Source organism: Sparus aurata, chromosome 13 (assembly GCF_900880675.1).
Source record: "Sparus aurata chromosome 13, fSpaAur1.1, whole genome shotgun sequence".
NCBI classification, from domain to species: Eukaryota; Metazoa; Chordata; class Actinopteri; order Spariformes; family Sparidae; genus Sparus; species Sparus aurata.
The window spans coordinates 29314743-29338336 of NC_044199.1; the positions used below are offsets into that span (position 1 = coordinate 29314743).

Below are 23594 nucleotides of genomic sequence, written 5' to 3' on the forward strand. Positions count from 1 at the left end.
TGTTGCACTCTGCTTGATTGCAATTGTGATTATGTTTGATTAACTATGCAGCCTTGGTGGTGAATGAACCACATAAAAAAATTACAATTTTAAAATCAACCAAGATATCCTGATATGATGAAATTAATTTAACTTATTTAATCTTCATTTTACCAAGAAGCCCTTGAGATTCAAATCTCTTTTTCAGAGGAGATAGAGCAAGTCAAAAGAGATAACAGTTAAGAAAAATAGGAGCCTATTAAAAAAAGACAAGGGAAAACATATACATAAGCTATTTATCTGTGTAAGACAATTCAGTCATCATAACAATAACACTTTCCAAAAGGAAGAAGGTCATCAGAAGGGGAGTAAACTTTTCCAAAACACGCATCCTGAACCGATTCCTCAAATGTAGGACTGCCAGCAAACCTGCGGCACAGATGGCTCAGCTACTCCCTGGCTCGTGACCTGGCCGCCTTCCAGTTGGTTCAATTTGAAATTAAAATCACAGGGCAAAGGGACCATTCAAGCCACACTAACACACCAGCTATCATTACATTCAGGGCAAAGTTTTACAGTAACATAAAAAAAAAGAAGAAAAAACAGCACAGTCACATTAAGGAGCCACCTTCATCTTTATTATTCAAATGGTTTGGTTAATACAGACTCTGTAGTTCAGAGGGAGTTAGTGAGTTGATGTGGATGAACACTCCATCATCTGTCAATCATATACACCGAGCTGGGTGACTGCAGAAGAAGAGTTTTCCTTAAAAGTCACGCAGGACAAAGAAACCTTGTGTAAAACTTGCCAGATGGGGGCTTTATTTGTCATTTTAAAAAATAATCAAAAACAAAAAAAAAACATCTGTAGTGTGAAATAATTTCCTTCTTTTGACATATGTTACATTTCTTTAGATTTACAAAAGTGCAAACAGATCATGTTCAGATCTCCTAAATATAAGCCATGGGCGTGTGGGGTTCAAACAGCCGCATTCAAAGTAGCAAATGTTCTTCTTGGACCTTGGTGCCATCAGTTCAGCTACACAGGTACAGGACGAGGAATTTAAAGCTGCTGTAAGCGTTTTGGGTTTTTTTTCCTTTAAAATAAAGTGTTAAATAGTACTGTGTTCTGTTAGTGTTTAGTCAGTAACCCATGCCTCTCCCCCTGCTCATTCAGTAAAAGAGACATTTTCTGGTATCCCTGCGCACGTTATCTTCACAAAGAGGCGGTCCTGGCTGCTTGTGAGCGCACAGACAGCAGGATGATTCCGTTAAAATGCAATGGCAGGACAATGTAAGCTACCGATTCCTGCGCTCATGGTGACAGCTTATACTACCAAAACAGGCAGAGCAAAGAAAAACATTTGAAGAAAAGAAAGAAAAAAAGGAAAGAAACCTGCAAGTGTGGCAACGTAGCGAGGAGGGAGGGGAGTGCTAACTGCAAAACAGACAGGAAGTTAGCTAAAATGACAACAACGCTTACAGCAGCTTTAAACATTACTGTTGTTCTACATAGTGGAGGTGATATTCAATACAAGTCCTCAGCATTAATTATTGAAATGATTATGGCACACACCGCTTGGTCCATTATTGACACACAGGCATTGCTTTTGCTAAATGCTTAAATAGGTCTTTGTGTGGATATACAATGTGCACTGCTGTGTAACCCCACCCCCAGTCTCCCACCCTCCCCGTCCTCATTCATGTTCTTATCGGTTGAAGGTCATACATCATGGCAATACTGGACCTGACTGTACAAGGGTCAAAGGTCACGAGTTTACAGGAAGTAATCTGGGGTGCGGCGGGTGACATGTGGCTCCCCTCGGCGAGGCGCGGGGTCGAACTGCAAGCTGGTTAGGGGGAAAAGGAGACATAACAAAATCAGATTTGTTGACCAAATTGCTTTTAAGTCATATATATCGTTCTATGTGTAATGTAGAAGGATGCATTCATTTTACATTCAATGAAAACAATTCGTAAATGTATGCATCATATAGCAGCATTTCAGGTATTAAAGTAACAGTTCACCCAAAAAATGTTAACTCAGATTTTATTCCCCACTCCCATGCCCATGGAAAGCTGGGTAAAGTGTCGCCTAAAAAAACATTCCTGGAACTTCACAGCGAAACAGAATTGCAGCATTTTTCTTTTTCTGAAGTAGATGGGGACTTGATAAAAAAACAAAAAAAAACTAAACGTGTTCCCAGTTTTTGTGTCATACTTACAATGAGTATTTGAGGGTGTCGTCTAGTTCCATGATAGCTGCCTGGTTGCCACAGCGGTAGCAGTAGTTGGGAGCACTAAATATTGTCACCACGTTCCTCTCGTGGCACCAGTTGTAACCCTGGGGGGAGCAGATGCATTATTCACCGGAGATGTACTATTCAGGAGAGAGTGCTACTATGAAACGAATCTGAACTGTTGTTGAACTCTGTTGGTGAAGGTGCTAGCTGGTAACAGTGGTGGTTGGGGGAAAAAATGTGTGCAATATTTGACTGTAGCTGGAAAGTCTATATACTGTAAAAGCCACTGTCCTGTACTAAAATTCACATTTGCTGGGCAAACTTATAAACATATCTACATGCTGACTTTCAAAATCAGCCACTATGTTCAACTGATGTAAATCTTTTTTTCTTGACTAACGACATCAACCTCAGCAGCAGATATACAGTCATTCTTCACACGTACTGTATACAGACACTTACCTCCATAACCAGCTGGTGGGCACGGGACACCAGTGTGAGGCGGTTGGCGTGGTTGAAAGTCTCAGAGATGTCCTGGCCGAAAGTGTAGCCGGCTCCTCGAGGAGAGATGCCCCAGCCACCGCGGTCGTCTGGGTCTGACCACAGCAGGTCGCACATGGGACCCTGTGGAGGACCAAGAGGAAGAGAAGCATGTTAGTGAGGAAACAGACACAGACCTGTTTTTGATTAGTCGAACACGCACCATCATGATTAACTGCAAACATACCACATTTTTTCAGACTTTTACAAACATTTGTTGATGATAAAATGTTTTATTGAACTACATTTTGATGTTCCTGACCAGGAGGCAGCTTGTAACTTTGCTTTTGAGAATTATACACACATTTAAGTATCATCTTTACCTCATGTGGCACTTCTTGTAAACGGTCCAGTGCTCTGATGTGATCCAATGTATCTATGGACGGTGACAAACCTCCATGAAGGCAGAAAATCTGAAAGGATGAGAGGAAAATGTCAGTACTGATGACTCAACTAGCAATGTTACAGGTTTCTTTCTAAAAAACAAAGTTAATCTCTGTTACAACTTAAAGTACTGTTCAGTAGTTGCTCAGTCCATTCTTATCATACATGTGTAACCAACAGACAGTATTCTCACCTGAGAGTCTACCAAGGCAGTGAGGGGGAGATAATCGAACAGGTCTGTGAAGTACTTCCAAACGTTGGCGTTACCATATTTCCTTAGGCACTCGTCATAGAAGCCGTACACTTGTGTGATCTGTCTGCTCTCGTGGTTCCCTCTGAGGATTGTGATGCGCTCCCGGTAGCGTACCTTAAACAAGCGGATACCATAGCCATGTGTGAATTTCAGTTTTATAAAAAATTCAAATGTGTGCGGACGTTTTAAATACCGCTTACCTTAAGTGCTACAAGTAAAGTGACGGTTTCTACGGAGTAGTACCCTCTGTCTACGTAGTCTCCCATGAACAAATAGTTTGTGTCTGGAGATTTCCCTCCGATCTTGAACAGCTCCATTAGGTCGTGGAACTGGCCGTGTACGTCGCCACACACCGTCACCGGACATCTTACTTCCTGGACATTTGACTCCTTGGTTAGGATCTCCTTTGCCTTTAGCCAAAAAAAAAAAACAACATCATAATTTAACTTGAGGTCATGAAGCAGGAAAAATAAAATATGTTACATAAAAACGCACAGGGGCTTAAATCATCTTAGAAAGTCCAGTACTGTGAGCCATTATGCCATGATTTGCTCATTAAAATGCAGGAAAATCCATGTGAGCCAGCACTGTAATCACATGCTGTGTACGCTGTAATTTTCTATGTCATTCTTTGTTCTCCATCTTTATTTCAGGAACAGACAATTTCCTGCCAACCTCTCTGAACACTTTCCACATCAGCCTCCAGCAGGGTCCACATTAAGATGCTACACAGTGATTACAACACAACCCCCTAACATCACCACCATAATCTCTCCAAGGAAATAAGCCCATACCCTCTGCGGGTGGGTGTGTCCCTCGTTTCCCGTGTAGCTGCCTTACAGTGCTGGAAATACCAGATCTGGTTGCACTGCAACAATTAATTTAATCAATTACTGTTATGCTCCAAATGCAGAGAGGAAATCAGTCACAGTGATTCTGGATGAAACTCTCCTCAGAGTATTGCTTTAAGAGGACTCCATTATAGTTAGGAAGACTATGGCAACACAACAGCCAGCCACTACATCTAAAATTGGAACTGTCAAAAATGTTTTTCTTGGACACGGTTCACTTTACCCAGAATTCATCATGGCGTAGTCTAAAACTTGCTGCAGCAGCGTATGACTCAGTATCTTGCCTACAGCTAGTGTATGAGAGGAAAGACTTGGCTACTGTTGTCTGCTGAGGCAGACAAGAGACAGTCACACACAAACGAAATCTCCTGCACATTGTTTCATCTATCTGGCATCATCTAAACAACTGCCTATGTGGCTTTTGACAACAGAGAGGATACTTAAAAAAAAAAAGTATGTGAATATTCTATTAATGGTTTTCAGTCAGCAGTTGTCAGATCATTTTGCAATCTTTACCAGTGCTTTCCTGATTAAAACAAAACTAAAAATAGTGGGAAATCTTTAAATGGCACCAATACTAAATCTGGAGACCCACAACAGGGACTATTCCTGGAGTCAGTCTAGCTCAGCAGGTCTGACTAAGGGGTCAGTCAGCTGGATGAGCTCTTTTAAGGAGCTTTGAAGAAAATAAATCCTCAGGCTGAGAGAAATGCTCTGAGCTGAATGACCACCAGACATGTCTGACACACTGGGGCAACAGGGGTGACTGGGCGAGGAATCCGTAAAATCACATGAAAAAAGGTGGACAATGAGGATAAAGAATCACACTTTTTATTCAGTGGCCATTTTCAAAGGATTATTGAGATGTGATTCCAAAGAAAGGGTCCCTGTGCAAACTCTTCAAACACCAGCCATTTTCATATGTGCCACAATCTGAGCAGCTTCCACCACACCATTTAAAAACAAATGCTACCAGGGAGAGAGACAGAGATAATTGACAGTGGCAAAGTGCTGAAGTTGGCCTGTCACCGTAGCAGATGGGACAGAGAGAGACTGACCCAGAGTGACCAGGACGGTACTGCAGCGCTGCACAAATGCTGACCTATATTACACAGATATACACATTCTCCACGTGCCAGTACTGCCATGTGGCAGGAGGCCTTTTAACTTTCACTGGGCTGCAGATGACAGATTGACCAGGCAAGTGGTTGGCTAAACCAGAGAGAATATTATACAGGACTCTATCAAAGTAGAGCAGCAATTTATTTTCGAATGCACTCTTCCTAATCACTTTGAGTGAGATGAGGGGAAGATTAAAAAAAACAAGTCAGCTGTCTGTGTTCCTTACATTCACCGTTCAAAATCATCTGTTCTTTTTCATATCAGTTAGAGGCTTTTAAATCCAACATCAATTCACACAGTGAACCCTTTTCATCATGGTCTATGATGATTTTAGACTATATGGTAGATTAGAAATCAAAGATTGATGCTGTACTTGGCTTCAGAAGTAGAACAGTCAGTAGTCAGCCCTTGTTGGTGGGTTTTTAGCTAATTGAGTGTGTTGAATCTGATTATTTCACCCATTTAGTGCAGTTTCTCCTGGTTTTCCCTAACTTTTTTTATTAGACATATTCTTGATCAGAAGTGGCTATACTAGCAAAAGTGGAGTGAAAAATGTAAGCACTGGCTTTTCATAACAACGGTTTGTATACCCGCAGCCTGGAGTCTTCTGGCTTGCCGTCAGCTGTTTACTGAAGCTTTTTGGCTGGGACACAGGCCTTCGTCACTGCTGCTTCTGTGATGTCGGTTAGGTGTGTCTGGGCCCTTACACTGAACTGAATGAGCAACATGTTCAGTGACACATCAGATGTCCTCTGTGTCCTAAAATAGCTTAAGTGACAGTGACTTGGTTAACGTGCACTTTGGGCGAGGCCAGCTCAATGCTAACTTCAGATAGAAATTATATTTTCCTTCTGTGGGCTGTGTTATTTTGCCACTAATTTTGTATGTATTCGGTTTTTATCCTCTAATTAGTCTACCCACTCAAGAGACCAATCTTCATAACCCTGTAGCTGTAAATAAACACCGATCATTTGCCTTTAGACCTATATAAAAAGCAAATATCCCTCAAGACCTGATGTTATGATCACATACCAAACAATACAAAGAAAAACATCACAGAAAACAATAACACACCAAACAGGATTAAGTTCTATCTGATGTAATATTACATAAAACTAGAAGAAGTATGCTAATTGGGTCACACCTCCTACTGTGGATGCTGGTCCAGCTGTGAATGAAAAGGATGCGTCAGGGGTTACGCAAGCACCTCGCCCAAAGTACGGACCACACCTGTAGCAGAAATACCACAGTGAGGGTGCACTAGGGAGGGAACCTCGGCCCAGATTACTGCTATATCCAAGACGTCAGCCGCCACACAGTCAACAAACTGCTTAGCCGAGTGCTGAGAAGTAAAGTCAGCATTTTCCCGGCTGCCGCAATATAATCTCATTAAAGAGAGTTAAACATGGCCAAAGGTACTCCCGGAGACGACGTGGGGGGAATTAAGCTAGACGACAAGGCAAAACTAAAACCACCAGTGACCTCACTCAGAATGATTATAGTAGTTAAAGTAAGGCATCTTCCTGACAACAGCACTATAATCAGAGGGAACATCAGCACCAGCACGGTAATTGCAGTGAATTTTGGCAAGCTGTATTTAACAACCTTTTGCCAATGTCAGTGATTTGGTGTTCGCAGAGGTCGTTGCATTGAAGCATACTTTCATCTGAAGTCTCTGATATCAGTGTTACACCATCTTCGGATTTCCGCTCTGCTTCATTAAAAGGCTTTGCAAGTCAAGTTAAATATATCAGATGTTGTTGTGGGTACACAAACCATCACAAGTCCTTCTCACTGACTCATTTTTCTGAGTAAATCCGTGACCTCAGATGGCAAACAAAGCTTTATTTGCTGCCCTGACTGGCTGCATCAAACTGGTTTGAACATAGGCCGAGGTCATTCAGGGGACCTGAGCTAATGGAAGTTGGTCAACATATCTCCTCATGAACAAATGATTACACCAGCCTGACACACTTTACATGATGTCATATGAAATTAATATTTGAAAAGAAACTCAGGTTACAACATTTTCCCCATCTCTCATTACACCTCTGTACAATCGCTGACCTCTGCACCATGTACTGCCTTTTATAAATCTCTCATGTGTAAAACCATTAATAGATGATTTACACGACTCAAGACATACACGATCAATGAGCTGGATCTTAGCGAGCAGTGCCGCATAACGAAATCAGACACAGGGCTCCAGACTTGAAGTGTAACATGTCTAGATGGTTATGTAACTCGCAGAAGGTTTATTTTTGAACAGAAAGAAAAACTAAAGACCATGAAAAGGATACGCCTCCGTCTGAGGCGCATGTCATGAGTTTAATTACATTTACTCTGTACAATAACAGGAGCATAAACCAATTTCCAGTAAACAGAGCATTGTCTGCAGTCCTTTAATTTGAAAAAGGTGATAAGATTCCACTGTTAAACACTACTCTGCAAACAAACAAACAAACAAATCTATAGCCTTGAGAGGGGAAAACACTGCAATGCTGAGAACTGACAAATTTGCACTGATCACGAAGAACAAGACAAGACGTTGAAGTATTCCCTCATCCCACATCGCACGAGCCACCAGACAGACTCTGGTATGTTTGCCTTTTTCACTAGCTGGAAAGTGAAAATGAAAAGACTGAGGACAGATTACACAGCACATCTCACATCCCTTCCCACCCCCATACATCCCAAAACAGAGACGGCCGCTCTCTGACTCACAATGAATAGTGTAATCCTGAGTCACACACTCTGATCCCCTCAGCAACAATGGCTTTGGTTGTGTTAGTGATGCAACCCAAAAATCAATCATATCCTCTGCTATTTTTAAATCGGGGGGGATGTTGTGTAGGTGCGTTCCGCAGAATATATTAGCAAAAGTCACATGGATGGATGGGTACATGCAGGTGGACAGCAGTTTGGAACAATTAAGAGCTTGTGTGAGCTGTGACAATGATGCAGCCTTGGGGTGAGGAAACTGTGCAGCTGTTCTTGTTTCCTCTTGGCTACTTTTACGGCATTTCTGCTGCATTTTGGAGGAAGTGGAAAGCAACAGGAAAGAAAAACACAACATTATTATTGTAGTTCCTGTATCTAAATCAGGGGTGCCCAAACTGAAACTTAACAGTGGACCAAAGGCCAAAGGCAAGCACCTACAGTGTTGTATTGTTAAAATGCAAAATGGAACTATATGGTATACGCCCTGAGAAGCAAGTGAGGAAAAAGTCAAATCTGGTCTAAACTGTTTTCTCTCCTGTCGGTATGACTTAAGAACAGGCGAATACTATGATTTAAAGTTCCATAATTTACTGACTTAAATTGTCACACTGCCCACTATACTCAGGATAAGAGACCAGCATAAACAGTCATCCACATTATAATTTTCTTTTCTTTTTCTTGCAGACCAAATCAATTCCTACGGCTGGCCACAAACTTTGCGCAGCCCTGATCTAAGTTGCTTTTTTTTAAGTGTTTTTCTGTGGATTCATAACACTTGCAGCTTTGCAAGACACGCATATGCCACAATATGTCAAAGCATATAAACTGGGAAAAAAAAGCCTGTGAAGTCCAAAATAAGTCAGATAAAAACTCAGATAAAGACACTGTCCTTCAAAAGACCAACTTTCATCTTCAAATCATCCCAAGTTTCTTACATCAACGACAAGATGGCATAAATCTAAAACAAAACCAAACACAAACATACAACTTTTAGAGCATTAGACATGTTATATAACTGGAACTGACCATATCAGATAGGAGAAAAAAAATACTTGGATTTAAGGAGCACTTGAAAATAGCATGCCATTAACCTTGAGCGCACAGCACTCCAAACATGGTAGTGGGCCTAGCTTTACAGCCCCTTTACGAGCTACGAGGGACAGAGCTGCACCGAAGAATGAAGAACGGATTTGGCAAATGGCGATAAAAAAACATCTGTCCAGATTTAGCCTCCCTTATCAGGTTCAAGCGTAACGGCAACTTTGAAATCTGGGATGCCAGAAACATGTACTTTGAACTTCACCACCACAGACTGAAGCTATAGGTCCAACAGAGAATGGTGTCAATTGATCCAGCAGTTGGTGGCTAAGTAGTGCATGACATAAGGCGGCAACAACATCGTGCACTTTGGATAAAGGGTGTGGAACGCTATGGAATGTTTAAGCAAACTATTAACAATTTAACTGTAATAAATTACTGCACTTGAGGATATAAACTGTGTTTAAGAGTTTAAGGGTGAAATTTGTCTCTTAAGCAGAAAAACTAGAGCTGGGTCAGCAGGCGGTCTGAGCAGAAAGGATGTTGAGGAGATTGGGGTTAAGCTCCAGCTCAGACCAGAGAAGTCTGCAGAATCCGCTGGCCAGTCATCATCAGACAAAGCAGAAGTAAAGCAAAAAAAACGGAATGGTTGCTGAAAATACTGGACATGTATGCTACTGTGTCAGTTAAAAGTTCAGTCTCAACAGAACTAGATTTAATTAACCTCCACTTTTCCCTGTACCAATGTCCACCCACTGTCCTATACATGGATATGTATCCCAGAAACATGATGCGTCTTCATACAATGACAACATTTAGTGTCATGTTTAAGGTTGAATGTTGATAACTTTATGGCCTGTAAAAAGTCAGTCTGACTACTTATTGAGAAAAGATGTGGATAAGAAGCTAGATGGAGGTCAGGTTCAGCAGGGGCGGTTCTAGGGGGGGGGGGGGGCCAACAGGGGCCAGTGCCCCCGTAACTCTGAGTCTGGACCCCCCTGTGGCCCCCCTGACAGGGAGTCTGCATTACTAATTCTATGACAGATTTCTTGCAATGATTTTGTACTGAAGGAAAAGGCAGGAATAAAGTGTCTTGGCAGTTTACTACCCAATCAAAATTGCTGAAATTGTAAACACTGTTTTGTCTGAATGAGGGATCTATTCTTTTTCCTGGGTTGTATGTGCCCCCTTACAAAAAAGCCAGCCCCAACCTGGCCCCCCTATTAAAACTGGTCTAGAACCGCCACTGAGGTTCAGAGGGTTTCTGCAATTTTGTAGGGTAAACATGTAGCACACATACATGAAGGACTTCATCTGTATTCTCCCCTGTGTTCACTGCACAGTGAGGTGCTTCAGTTTGGTGCACATCACATTAGGAAAAAGTCTTTCAGGATCCAGAGACATAAAACTATACTTTTTCCATACATTTTTACTTCTTTGACACCGACATTCATCTTTTCCTCTCCTGTCTTGTACCTAAAGAAGCTAAACAAAATGTAAAGTAAGTCAGTTACACTTGATTTCCAACCTGAGTGGACTTTTTACTGCCACAGCTAGCTAGCTAAAAGAGATGCTACAGGTCACTCTGACAGTCTGAATGAGGGAGGCTGTAAATGTGGTATGTGACTTGAATTCCCAGTATGGCTGACCCTTGCTGGCTGGTAAACCCACACGAAACGACATGTGCTCGTAATCAATTATATCCAGTCATATGCACCTGGCAAAGATTTACACACCCAGGGGGAAAAAAGCGGCTAAACACTCATAATGACTGTCAAATATACGCACAGCGCAATGAAATGTACACTATAGACGCCATTTTAAGAATGTCTGGAAGGCGTCGGTAAGGAGAGGGAAGACGCTGACAGCAAGTTGGGAGTTACAGGGGAGGAATTTTTCAAAAAAAACATGTCTCACCTTTTCACATAATGTTTTCACTTGTCCCTCCGATAGCTGCTTGCATTCGTTGAGCTGCTCGATCCACTGATCAATTTCTTTCGTAAACGCCTTTTCGTCCATTTCTGTGTGTTTTCGGGGGCCGCTGCTGCTCGTTAGCTGGCTTCGGTTAAGAGATTACTCCCCCCAGATGTTCTGGTCTGTTCCAGGGGCGTACAAAGCGGACACAGACGGTGCTGCTAGCTCTCTGACGGAAAGACGCATGTAAGTGACTCTGGCTGCCAGGTCGCTATGATTTGACTGAATTAAAACCGAAGGGGAGGGAGGGAGAGGCGAGACGTCAGTCGGTTGATCCACCCCGCCTGGAAGTTTGTTTGTGTGGAGCTGACTGCGAGAGGACACTGCATTTCCGGTTTGTGACCTTCTAAATAAGAGCACGGAAAGTTAAGAGTGGCGTAAGGCCCTAAAACAAGGTTAAAGCGAGAAACTGATGTGGACAGCTGGGAAAACACTTGTCTGAGATATTGGAATATTGTTTGCCTTTGTTATGTGTTTTAGCCTCCTACTTCTTTCCTCCATTCTCTTAAAAGTACAGTAACTGGTAACTAAAGATATCAACTGACTGTAGCAGTATAATGTGTCATAAAATGGAAATACAAGTACCTCAAAGTTATTTTAAAGGTTAGGTGAACCATTTTTCCACATTCAAGTATGTTTACAAATCTGCATATCTGGAAAAAGTAGAATGCTATACTATATGTTTGCTGCAACAAGTTTAAGACAGTCAACCAGTGCGAGTCCGGATGTGAGGTCACTGAAAGGAAGAGAAATATTAAACAAAATTCTTTAAAAGTTAGTGATTTAGGAAATATACTATAGCTGTATCAAATTTAGCTGTGCCAGTTACATTTTGAGTCTGTGGCATTAAGGTATTTATATACAGTGGTGCTTTTACTTTGCTGCAGGCTTTCAAGAGGTAAAACTGGACCACTTGGATGCACCTGATAAAATGTAAATATACCAACATCAATCCCCCTGTCGGTTCTAGATGCCTAACAGCCACTGTTCGTTTGTTTGTCGTGCTTTTGTCTTTTTATTTTCAGACATTGTAGATCTTTGGGCAAGGCAAGTTCATTTGAATAGCACAATTCAGACACAAGGCAACTCAAAGTGCTTTACAGGAGCATACAAATAACATTGAAAGACATTAAGAATTGCATTTGAAAACAAGTAAGAAGACTTTAAGAAACGAAACATTAAAACAAGTAGGCTAAAATAGAAAAGGTTTAAAAGAAACAAGACTAAAGAATAAACGTCACAGTGCAGTTCGAAGACTCGCTGCTTCTCCATGATTAGTTCTGACTCTAGGAAATCCTTTGAAAGATAAAATTCTCAATGTTACAAATGAAAAAACAAGTTAAACATAAAAATGATAACATAATACCCAATAATATAAATACATATCATAGCTATTCAGCTATGCAGCTATAGCTATAATACATGGTAGATTTGCCTCCAGTGATGCTACAGGGTGGCTAAGTTGCATTGTGGGTAATGTAGGCGCCACATGGAGGAAGATATTTCCGGTGTTTCAACATTTAGCATTTGTTTCCAAAGTGTTCATAATGAGCCCAACAGTGTTATAGTAGCGAAATTCTAGACCTGTGGACTGCTTTACAAAACCTGCCGCCAACATTACCCACAATGCAACTGTGAGTGACATCACTTCTGGGATTTTTCCTTTAAGATTAAACGTATCTTCCCCACAGCCACTAACTGCCTTATATCTGTAATACATTGTAGATCTGTTATTTTACATTTGATACAACCATTATATATTTCCATTTACAGTGACTTCACTTCCGGTCTCGCTCTGGTGGACTGTCGCGAGCTTGTCGCAGCAGCGCAGTGCCGCGGCCACAAATGGCAACCGGCGACCGATGACGGCAGAAGCGCCATTGGTCAAGAGCGCTGCTTCCTCTGCACTTTCATTGGCTGACCGTTTAATAGAGAAGTTACCGACACAGCCCAGAGAGAATACATCATCGCTCCCCGAGAGCGTGTTGTGAATTTTATGGTGTGGCGATGATGTCAGCGTTTCACAGGCAGCCAAACGCCAGGTAAACAAGATCAGAGGCTGGTCCCACCGGCTGATTCACGTGTATCCAAGTGGTTCAGTGAATTTAGTTATACTGAACATGTTTTATTATTTCTTATATGATAGGCTATATTTGATGTGTATAAGCAGAATTACTCACAGATCTCGAGTCAATCATTAGAAGTCATCATTGAAAATAGGGTGAAAAAAGGCCAGAACCAGAAAATCATCCCACCAACAAGTATTGACTGCTCATCTAAAGCATCATACAGTTCATTCCTCTGTGCCATACAACCTCAGTGCTGTCTAAAAAAGATTAAAACCACATAAATGAGCTGCCTGGTTGCACTGTTCGTCCTTGCGATGATCACTCATGTGGTAATTTATTCTAAAACAATCCATACACATACTGTCCTGCTGCTGTTAGATGAGTATTAATCACTGCTAAAGAAAACTGTTTTCAAATTGACCTGTTACGTCCTATTTGTGAAACCTTTACTAAAAGATACCAGAAGTTAAGTGGCGAAAAGGACAAAGCCACACCTCAAAAATGACTCATGAGGAAGCATCAAGCATCACATGAGTGCCTTTATGACTAGTCTCAATAGAATTAGATTGAATTAGTGTTTATATTTTATGTACGTATGTATGTATGTATGTATGTATGTATGTATGTATGTATGTATATAACTTGTGAGGTAATGTCCACCAACTGTTCTCAAACATGGATGAATAAACCAGTAGAAAAGGTTCAAAAGTCGGAGTCCTCACATATTACGCCATGTAGTGTCATGTTTAAGGTTGAAAACTGATCACTTTACTGCCTATAAACAAGTCAGTCTCACTACGAATTGACTACAGATGTAAATAAGAAGCCAGGTGAAGGACAGGGTCAGAGATTTATTACAACTTTGGACATTTTTAACTGCACAGTTTACCCGATCATTCCAGGACTTTGGTTTGTGTGCAGTACATTCAAATCATCGTTTTCTGTCTGTTTGTGAAACACAGTGTCCATCTGTTATAGGAAAAACTAGTCTTTTTCTAATTATTCATCATTGTGAAAAGAGGCTGCTTTGTTGGAAATATAAGATACATCAGAAGAACACTCTCAAGTCTTCTCTTCATGTTTTTGCCTTTTTAAACCTGTCTGTCACATAAATATGCTGTTAGCATATCATGTAAAGTCCAAAGCAGGCTTTTCTTTAACTGATGAAAATAGTCAGCTCTTTATGTACAGTAGGCTGTATGGAGAGTCTCTGTTTCAGAAACACACAACAGGAGGATATTCTGTGTGGGGAAGTATCATCAAATGTTTCAACAGAGCTTATAAAACCATTTTCCTCAGCAGTTTGTCTTCATTTCTCCAGTGAGATTCGATCAAGCCTCAGATGACTCAGCTTTTGTTTGAATCGAACTCCTGCTGGGGAAAAAAAACAATTCAGACGAAATAATTTCCTGTTGTCTCGGCTCCATAATGCAAACAGGATATACGTGTCTGAGGTTTAGACTATCACGGGTACAGTTTGTCCTTTGCAGAAAATGTTTTGTTCCCTATACTCAGCAAGCTGTGGTCTAAATATGCCTGTGCACCGCTTCTACCTGTTTCCTCATCAGGATAGCCCCCAAGTCAGCTAACACTGTTAAGACCATTAATATCTATCACACAAATGTGAATCTGCAAGGCTGCAGAGCTGAACTGTCACTAATGTACAGGGAGCCATTTTTAAAAAATAGCATTACAACTTTTAGACTAAAAACAAATTTGATGAGCCAAACTCCAGCTCTGCTACACTGATGGATTGTTTCACATATACACTTTATATGCTATGTTTTCTTGCTGAGGATTTAGACTTTAGACTTTAGACATTTATTTATTCCACATCGGGGAAATTTACTCGTCACAATAGCAGGTGGACAGACATACTAAGGGACTTAGAATACTAAAAAAAAAAGAAAAAAAAAAAAAGATTTGAATAAGAGAGAGAAGATAAAATAAAATAAAATAAAATAAAATAAAATATAGAAAGGACAATACATTTTGTGCATTGTATATACAGGAAGAAAAAAATGTGCAATATATACATTCAAGTAAAGTGTCAAAGTATTGCTTTGTTGAGGTTGGGTGCATAAATAAAAAGTGTTCAAATACAGGGTTTACAAATAAACAGACTCAGTGTATTAATATGTATATATACAAAATATAAAAATAGTAAAATAGTATTCTTGCAGAGGATAATTGCACAAGATGAGGTAGAAGCGTAAATTAGTGCAAGATAAGTAGGTGCTTATGGTGCTACATTAAGAGTTATTGGTGTTGAACAGTCTTACAGCAGTTGGAATGAACGACCTGCGGTAGCGTTCCTTTTTACACCGTGGGTGAAGCAGTCTGTTGCTGAAGGAGTTGCTTAAAGCCCCCACAGTCTCATGTAGTGGGTGAGAGGGGTTGTCCATGATCGATGTCAGCTTGGCTAACATCCTCCTCTCACCCACCTCCTCAATGGAGTCCAGAGGACAGTCCAAGACTGAGCCAGCCCTTTTGACCAGCTTATTGAGTCTCTTCCTGTCCGTCTCTGAGCTTCCACAGCCCCAGCAGACCACAGCGTAGAAGGTCGCTGATGCTACCACAGAGTCATGAAAAGTTTTTAACAGTGACCTGCACGCACCAAAGGACCTCAGTCTCCTCAGCAGATGGAGACGACTCTGGCCCTTCTTGTACAGGACATCTGTGTTGTGTGTCCAGTCCAGTTTGTTGTTTATGTGAACACCCAGGTATTTGTACTCCTCCACGATCTCAATGTCCAAACCCTGGATGTTCACCGGTGCAGTTTGAGGAGCCTTCCTCCTGAAATCGTTCACCACCTCCTTTGTCTTGCTGGTGTTGATGCACAGGTGGTTCAGTTCACACCAGGCGACAAAGTTGTTGATGACCTTCCTGTACTCCAGATCGTTCCCCTCTGTCACACGTGCAACAATGGCTGTGTCGTCGGAGAACTTCTGGAGGTGGCAGCTGTCCGTGTTGTAGCTGAAGTCTGATGTGTAGAGTGTGAAGAGGAAAGGAGAGAGCACCGTACCCTGTGGAGCTCCCGTGCTGCAGACTACCACATCAGACACACAGTCGCGGAGCCTCACATGCTGCGGTCTGTTTGTGAGGTAGTCGGTGGTCCGTGCAGCCAGGTGGCAGTCGACTCCCGCTCCTTCCAGCTTCCCCCTTAGCAGTGATGGGTGGATTGTGTTGAGAGCACTGGAGAAGTCAAAAAACGTGACTGTCACAGTGCTCCCGGTGCTCTCCAGGTGAGAAAGTGACCTGTGCAGCAGGTAGATGACAGCGTCATCCACACCAATGCCAGGTCGATAAGCAAACTGCAGAGGGTCCATCTCGCAGAACGATCCTCTCCATGGTCTTCATCAGGTGAGAGGTCAAAGCCACTGGCCTGAAGTGTTTGGGCTCCCTGGGGTGCGCAGTCTTTGGTACAGGAACCACGCACGATGTTTTCCACAGGAGTGGAACTATCTCCAGACTGAGGCTCAGGTTGAAGATGTGCAGAAGTATTCCACAGAGCTGATCTGCACAGTCCTTCAGCAGTCTGGAGTTGATGCCGTCCAGGCCAGTAGCCTTCCTCGCCTTGGTCCTCCTCAGCTCCTTCCTCACTTGATCAGCTGTTATGGAGAGGCTGGGGGTGTTGGTGGAACCATGGAGTGACTCCTGTAATGATTTGATGATAAGAATGACGGCAACTTCACATACGGTATGCAGGCTACAGTAAATATGTAGATGGATATTTGGGATGGATACTTTGTCACCTTTGGAGTACACAAGGCTAGCTGCTGGCTCCCGTCTTTTTCTGCTAAGCTAACCGGCTGCTGGTTTCATTTTTTAACAAACAGATGTGAGAGTGGCCATGAACTTTGGGTCATGACCGAAAGAATAAGATCCCGGATACAAGTGGCCGAAATGAGTTTCCTCCACAGGGTGGCAGGGCGCTCCCTTAGAGATAGGGTGAAGAGCTCTGTCACCCGGGAGGAGCTCGGAGTAGAGCTGCTGCTCCTCCACATCGAGAGAAGCCAGCTGAGGTGGCTCGGGCATCTGTTTCGGATTTCCCCGGGACGCCTCCCTCGGGAGGTGTTCCTGGCATGTCCCGCCGGGAGGAGACCCCGAGGAAGACCCAGGACACGCTGGTGTGACTATGTCACCCAGCTGGCCTGGGAACGCCTTGGGGTCCTCCCGGAAGAGCTGGAGGCAGTGTCCGGGGAGAGGGAAGTCTGGGTGTCCCTGCTCAGGCAGCTGCCCCCGCGACCCGGCCCCGGATAAGCGGACGAAAATGGATGGATGGATGGATGTGAGAGTTTGTCTTCTAACCAAGGCTGACAGAATCGCTAGAATAAAGGTTGCAAACCATTTAAACCGTTATTTTTGCAACTCTCTCCTTAGGTTCAGTTTTCAGTGCTGTGCCTGGAATCTGGTGAGGTCTCGGCACAAAAGTCACTTCGTCGCCACAAACTAGGATGGAGATTGTCCCGAGGTCACACTTACAAATGTTGGAACTCAGTCTTGAACAGTTCCTTTAGATTTAATACCACCACGGTGATATCCTGCACTTACAGCGATGCCTACGCCTGTGAGGGCAAATGGAAAAATAGAACACAAACACTGTTCTCATCTGCATCCTTGAGCGTTCATAAGTTTGGCTGACGTCATCATGTGCAGAGATTTATGCCGCAGAGACTCTTTCATCTGCGTTCCCCTGTCCAAGCCAAACAAAATGAGACATTAATGTTTTGCTTCACAACAGGCCACTATAACTCAACAGGAAGTGATCAGGGATGGTGTAAGCCGGGTCGACAGAGGTCGTAAGTGACACTTGAGTAACAACCCTGTCAAGGAAAGTAAGAATACATCAATCTTGACTGGGTGCTCCTGTCTCTCTAATGTTTGCTTACTTGTGTGTGACCGTTGACGTCCAGCTACATTATATTTCCTGGTCCATTTGGCCCGCGGTTTGAAAAATACAAACCTCAGTGTCTGCCTCAAACGGAAAACGCACATCAAACAAGAGCTGCGATCAAAGACTGATCCCGGCTTTCAGGACCGCTCGCTGACGCACTGAGACGCGTACAAGCATCACCTTAATTAATAATCATCCTCTCTCAAATTAAAGCTGTTAGGTTCCTTTGTACACATGATGAAACGCCGGGGAAGATGACAGAGGGAGACAAATGTTGGAGGTGGTGGGCAGTATGCTCAAATGAAACCAGAGGCAAGGTCGATTTGTGTTAAAGCTCCACAGACACAGTAGGGAGGTTACTTTTAAAGTGTGCACAATATTGATCTCTTGCAGAAAAGTGCTCTTTTTTTTATCACTTGCCACCATCAAACATTGGGTCAAGGTGTAAAAATACCCTCAAAACAGTGTGATCACTTCAGCTACGGCCAGAACTTTCTTGCAGATTACAGTCATCCTCTTTGTCGATCTGTTCAGCATCATCAACTTTTGTTGAGCTTTAGAAGAAATCAAATCTATTTTCTTCCTGCAGCAATCGCAGAGTCCCACAGAGGATGTGTGTGTGCTGCGACGACACGTCCCTCAATAAGTTCTTTATTAAAAAACGAATAATATGTGCCAGGCGGAACCAGACGCTGCCGCACTGTGGTTATTTTCTGTTACAAGGATTGAGCCTCTTCTGCAACAATAGGCCACACAATCATCCACATATTCCAGAGCGCTCTGCTCGTAATTGAAAATCAATGGTCGCAGGTTCACAGTGAGAACAGCTTTGCTTTACATTTACATCAAGTCAGCAAAGGCAGACTTGAATTTCAGATCATGCACTCATTTAACTCCATTCTGTCGGTCGTGTTTATCTTAAAAAGATCAATCCGGATCTTGATGCAGTTTTCCAAAACCGTCGGACTCATGATAAGCCTCCACCTCATCAGGTTTCAAGTCTCTTAAACAGTGACCCTGTAGCCTGTTTTAGATCATGACAAGCGCCCTCTGGGTCGTTGTTTTCCACATTAACATTTCATCGATCAATGTGGAAGCGAGCTCATCCAGGCTCTGTGATTGTTGTGGCCCTGATGTCCCCGGTCAGCAGACCAGGCAGGCATCCAAGCTGGCATCCCCCTCTGTGGCCCATTCATCCTCCTCATGTGACCAACCTGCCTTTACTTTGTTCATTTGTGAGGTTTTTAGCTAAAATCTTGCCGGAGGTAAGAAATAAAGACAGGTGTCGAATTTCTTGTGATGCACTAAGTTTATCTGGTCGGTCTTGGATCTGATTTTAATCTGATGATGCGACAGGGAAAACCTTTCAGATTCTTTCCTTTGCAATAAAAACGCATGTGAATCGACCTTAGTCACACTGCGGCCATTTTCCCCCAACGTCAGTGCCGGGATAACATAACACTGCTGTGTTCCGGGTTTAAAGTTGCATTAATGTTAATAATCTGACAAATTGTCGCCATTTCACAGCTTTCTAATTGATCACCAACTGAAAAGATAAAGGATAGTGAAAATCTGGAGGAACATTTGACCATCTTTCAAGGTAAAACTACATATTTGATAACTCCTTAGCTGTTAGCATTTAACAACTTCTTAGCTAACATTACCGTTTGATTACATCCTGTGTGTTTCTCTTCCAGGTTTAGACAAACGCCTCCTAAATGTGTGTGGATATTTCTGAATTAATTTACACCTTTCCTAATTATATCATATCAAAACAGTAACTTTAGTTAGATTGTGGTCAAATGCTAACGTTAGCTGTTGTCTAATGGAAGATAATCTATTATCAGACCTGTTGTTTTGCCTTGATATAAGGTCTGATGTCCCTCCAGATTGGACTATCCATTGCCTTTACAGTTGCCAGTTAATAAGGAAGCAGTGGAATGATAGCGATTTGGAATGATATTCTTCCTAGAATACAACAGTATGACATCTGAACTCCCACCCCTGAGAAGGATGTCAGTGTGAATGTGGTCTATAGGGAACAGTAAAGTCCATTAATGTTAGAAAAAAAACAACTTTTGATTTTCTTTCTTCTTATTTAAGCCAAACTGCGTCTTCCATACCTTTGCAAAAAGTAAACAAAACTGAATCGTAGCTGGATCTAGGACAGAATGGATAGAATGCGTGTCCAAAGGTTTATTTCTAGATACGGGAGTGATGACATGTCAACAGCCACTGCATGAAGAGGCTGGAGACAATGGCAGGCAACACAATACAGCAGCTTAATCCGAAGTAACACAACTCTCAGCTGCAATGTGGCGGCACGGAGCCTCTGTGAGCTCTAACATGCCGTTAAGGATCCACCAGGACACATGGCTCTTTTATCAGCACCAATTTATCACTGGGCCTCATTGTTGTTGTTCCTGCTATGCAGGTAACCTGCTGCTGCTCCTGTTCAAAAATCTAAATTTAAAATCTCCGCGTGAGGGTTGGATAAAAGCCCTTTTAATGCCAGGCGAGCAGGCGCAGACCGCATGTTTGATGGCGGTGCCAATATCAGGATAAGATGGCTGAACCGGTTTGTTAACAACGCTATCAGAGTGTTTGTCTGTGATTAGTTTGGAAAGTTGGATAGCTGAGGAGAGGAGGAGAGGAGGAGAGCAAAACCCTTGAATGGAGCGAGACAGACAGACATTGTGCATTCCCCCCCCCCCCCCCAAAAAAAAAGTCAAACACTGGTTGTATAACAATAACTTATCAGGCGTGGATAACATTACATCATTACATTGTGATGTCACGTGATGATTACCCTCTGCCTCACCTCGAGAAACTCCAAATAAAGAAAGACTGATACAGAGCAGATACAGTGGTGGTTTGAGATACACGCGAATGCATAAATGTCAGATACAGATAACACGAGTTTACACTTGGGATCACTTTTAAGAACTTTTTGTATGTTGTTGCAGTCCTATGAATAACAGAAATTAATATGGTAAAAAAATATTATACACATTTTATACTAATAATTATTATTTTCATTTTAATTGTTATATTCTGGTGTTTTTCTCCACATTATTCCTCCATTTTTCTCACCTTACTTGTCCTCTGGAGTTACTGAAAGTGATGTTTTTACATGTCCGACTAAATATAGAGGTACAAATAAAAACCAGAAGGAAAAAAGGTAGAAAGGGAGGGAGCAACAACCTCTACCCCTCTCTCTCTCCCTCTTTCTCTTTCCACCAATTAGCATCTAGTATTGTGTCTCCAGGATACCTGAAACCATGACAACAGCAGGTTACTGATTTCAGACCCATCATATCTTGAGCTCCATCTGGTGTTGACAAAGAGGAAGTCCAGGCTGCTCTTCCTCAGTCACGCTGAGGACAAATCAAGGCACTTGCAGTCCAAATTCCTGCAGTCTGAATGTTTTGTTAAATGAAAGCTTAGCCACATAAGTAAGCGCTAATAAATCAAACACAAGGGGCCTTTTTTCATGCAATACTTTTTATGTATTTTTATGTACCTGAGCATAGCACCGGGCATCTCCAGTCGTATCTGCGGCGACACAAGTCAGATATTCTTAACAGGAAGTTTGGAAAATGTGATATTCTTTACAGGAAGTCCGTACATTTTTAGCCATGTTTGTGTGGCGACCAAAAAAGGTATTTTAAGCCAAGTTTTTTTGGTCCCTTAGCCTAAACAGAATAAGCACAGCGTTGTCGCAAGATAAAAATTGAAAACTGAACCCATGTAAAACTTTTTCCTTAGCTGTGGTTTGCAGAAATGCACATTGCCAACATTTATTCTGGTGATTGGGATCACTGCGACGAGGTGTTGTCCAAAAATTCAAACTATTTTGCCAAATTAAGCCGAGAATGAACTATTTAAATGAAAGATTCATCGTATTAATGCAGATGGTCTGGGAGTCAGAGCTTTTGAAGCGTCAAGTCAATACTGATGAGGAAAAGTAGAAATGTCCCCTGAGCTGAATGCTCTCTCTCTCAGGCTCGATTCACATTAAATGCATTTTAAATCATGGCTGCCGGAGCTCCGGTCCCCGTCTGCACATTTCAGTCACTTGCGTCCCTTCTGTATGTGAACGATGGGTATATGTGGTGATTTCAGAACATCTGAAGCTCTCGACTGGGAAGTATATTTAGTTTTTGAGCAAAGGGTCTCATTATGTCCTGTCCTATTTTTTGTTTTTTTGTGCCCTGCTCCTTTTATTTGTTTTTCAGTTCAGTGCCACCGTTTGCTCATTCTTTTTCCAGAATGACTGAGAAGATGAAACCACCACATAACTTTGTGATGAGTCAGACAAACACTCCCATGTTCCCCGATGAAAGTAATTACCTGAGCCTCGAAGGGGAGAGCCCAACGTCTTGATTGAGACCTGATTAAAAAGAAAGAAGATTGACAGAAGGCATAAAACTTTGTACCTGATTGTGTTTTATGTTATTTTTATGTTATTACGTTTCTCTCTGCCACCGAGGCGACTCCTTTATTTTCAGCGCCTTACTGAAACATGCTGTATGAACGTGTTGCTACAAAGGCGCTGTTGTTGCATCAGTGATGAATAATGAGTCAAAAATTCTAATAATCGACAGTGCTACATTTGCATTTGTTTTTTTTTGTGCTAACAGCAACAATATGAAATCTCTGAATGAAAATCTTTGATAACTAGAAAAGTCTGTGTCCTTTGTTTGTCTCTTCCTGTGGTCCTCCATGGCCTCAGTGTTTTGCACTGAGATTAAGACATCCTGCTCTACAGTACCGAGAGATAAGCTCCATGATGACAAGACACAAAGTCTGCAGCCACAGCAGTGGCTTTTTCATGAGTTGTGCTATGAGGAAAAAATGCGAACATCAGCATGCTAACATGGTGATGGACAGGGTAACATGCTGATGTTAAGCAGGCATACTGTCACCGTATTAGCCACATTTTAAGTCAGTGGTCATTAGCGGCACACACAATGCGCAGCTGAGGCTGATGGGAATGTCCACGTAGCTGATAATGTCAGTAGAGGAAAAAAAATGGCGGGATCATCAAAGTTCTGTCTTGTTTTTGCTGTTTTTGTACCCCATGAGGAACACACAGAACACATCAGTCCCAAAATGTGCATTTCACAAGCTAGACATCATTGATCTACTCGCCCCTTCCTACACGCAAATGGAATAAATGTGCAAAGTACTTTTCTGTTTAGGCTCCGTCAATCAGCTGGGAAACGAAACACCAACCTTCCCGAGCCAAAAGCAATCCAATCGGCAGAATAAATGCTAGCTGAGCACACGTCTGCAAAACCACAGATAAGTTCAAACGTTTCTTTATGATGACAGCTTTACATTTGTTGAGGTTGAATTTTCTATGTTTTCCCTTGTGACGATGCCGCGCTTATGATCTGCTTGGGTTAACTCACAAAAACCACTTGGTTACGGGTTAGGAAAACATCATGGTTTGGCTTCAAACGCAATGTTTCGGTCAGACTGGCTTTTCATGCCACAAAAATGCCCCAGGAGTCCTTA

The 23594-nt window shown here is 42.2% G+C and overlaps 1 protein-coding gene across 1 annotated transcript; it reads right to left on the reverse strand.

Moving 5' to 3' along the window:
• Positions 1–595: 595 nt before the first annotated feature.
• Positions 596–11400, reverse strand: ppp2cab (protein phosphatase 2 catalytic subunit alpha b). The gene is made up of 7 exons (XM_030438637.1): positions 11049–11400; positions 3600–3809; positions 3340–3513; positions 3086–3175; positions 2685–2846; positions 2205–2323; positions 596–1829 (listed from the first exon to the last, which is right to left on the reverse strand). The coding sequence occupies exons 1-7, from the start codon at positions 11148–11150 to the stop codon at positions 1757–1759; spliced, it is 930 nt and encodes a 309-aa protein (XP_030294497.1). The 5' UTR covers positions 11151–11400; the 3' UTR covers positions 596–1756.
• Between the last annotated feature and the right edge of the window lie 12194 nt (positions 11401–23594).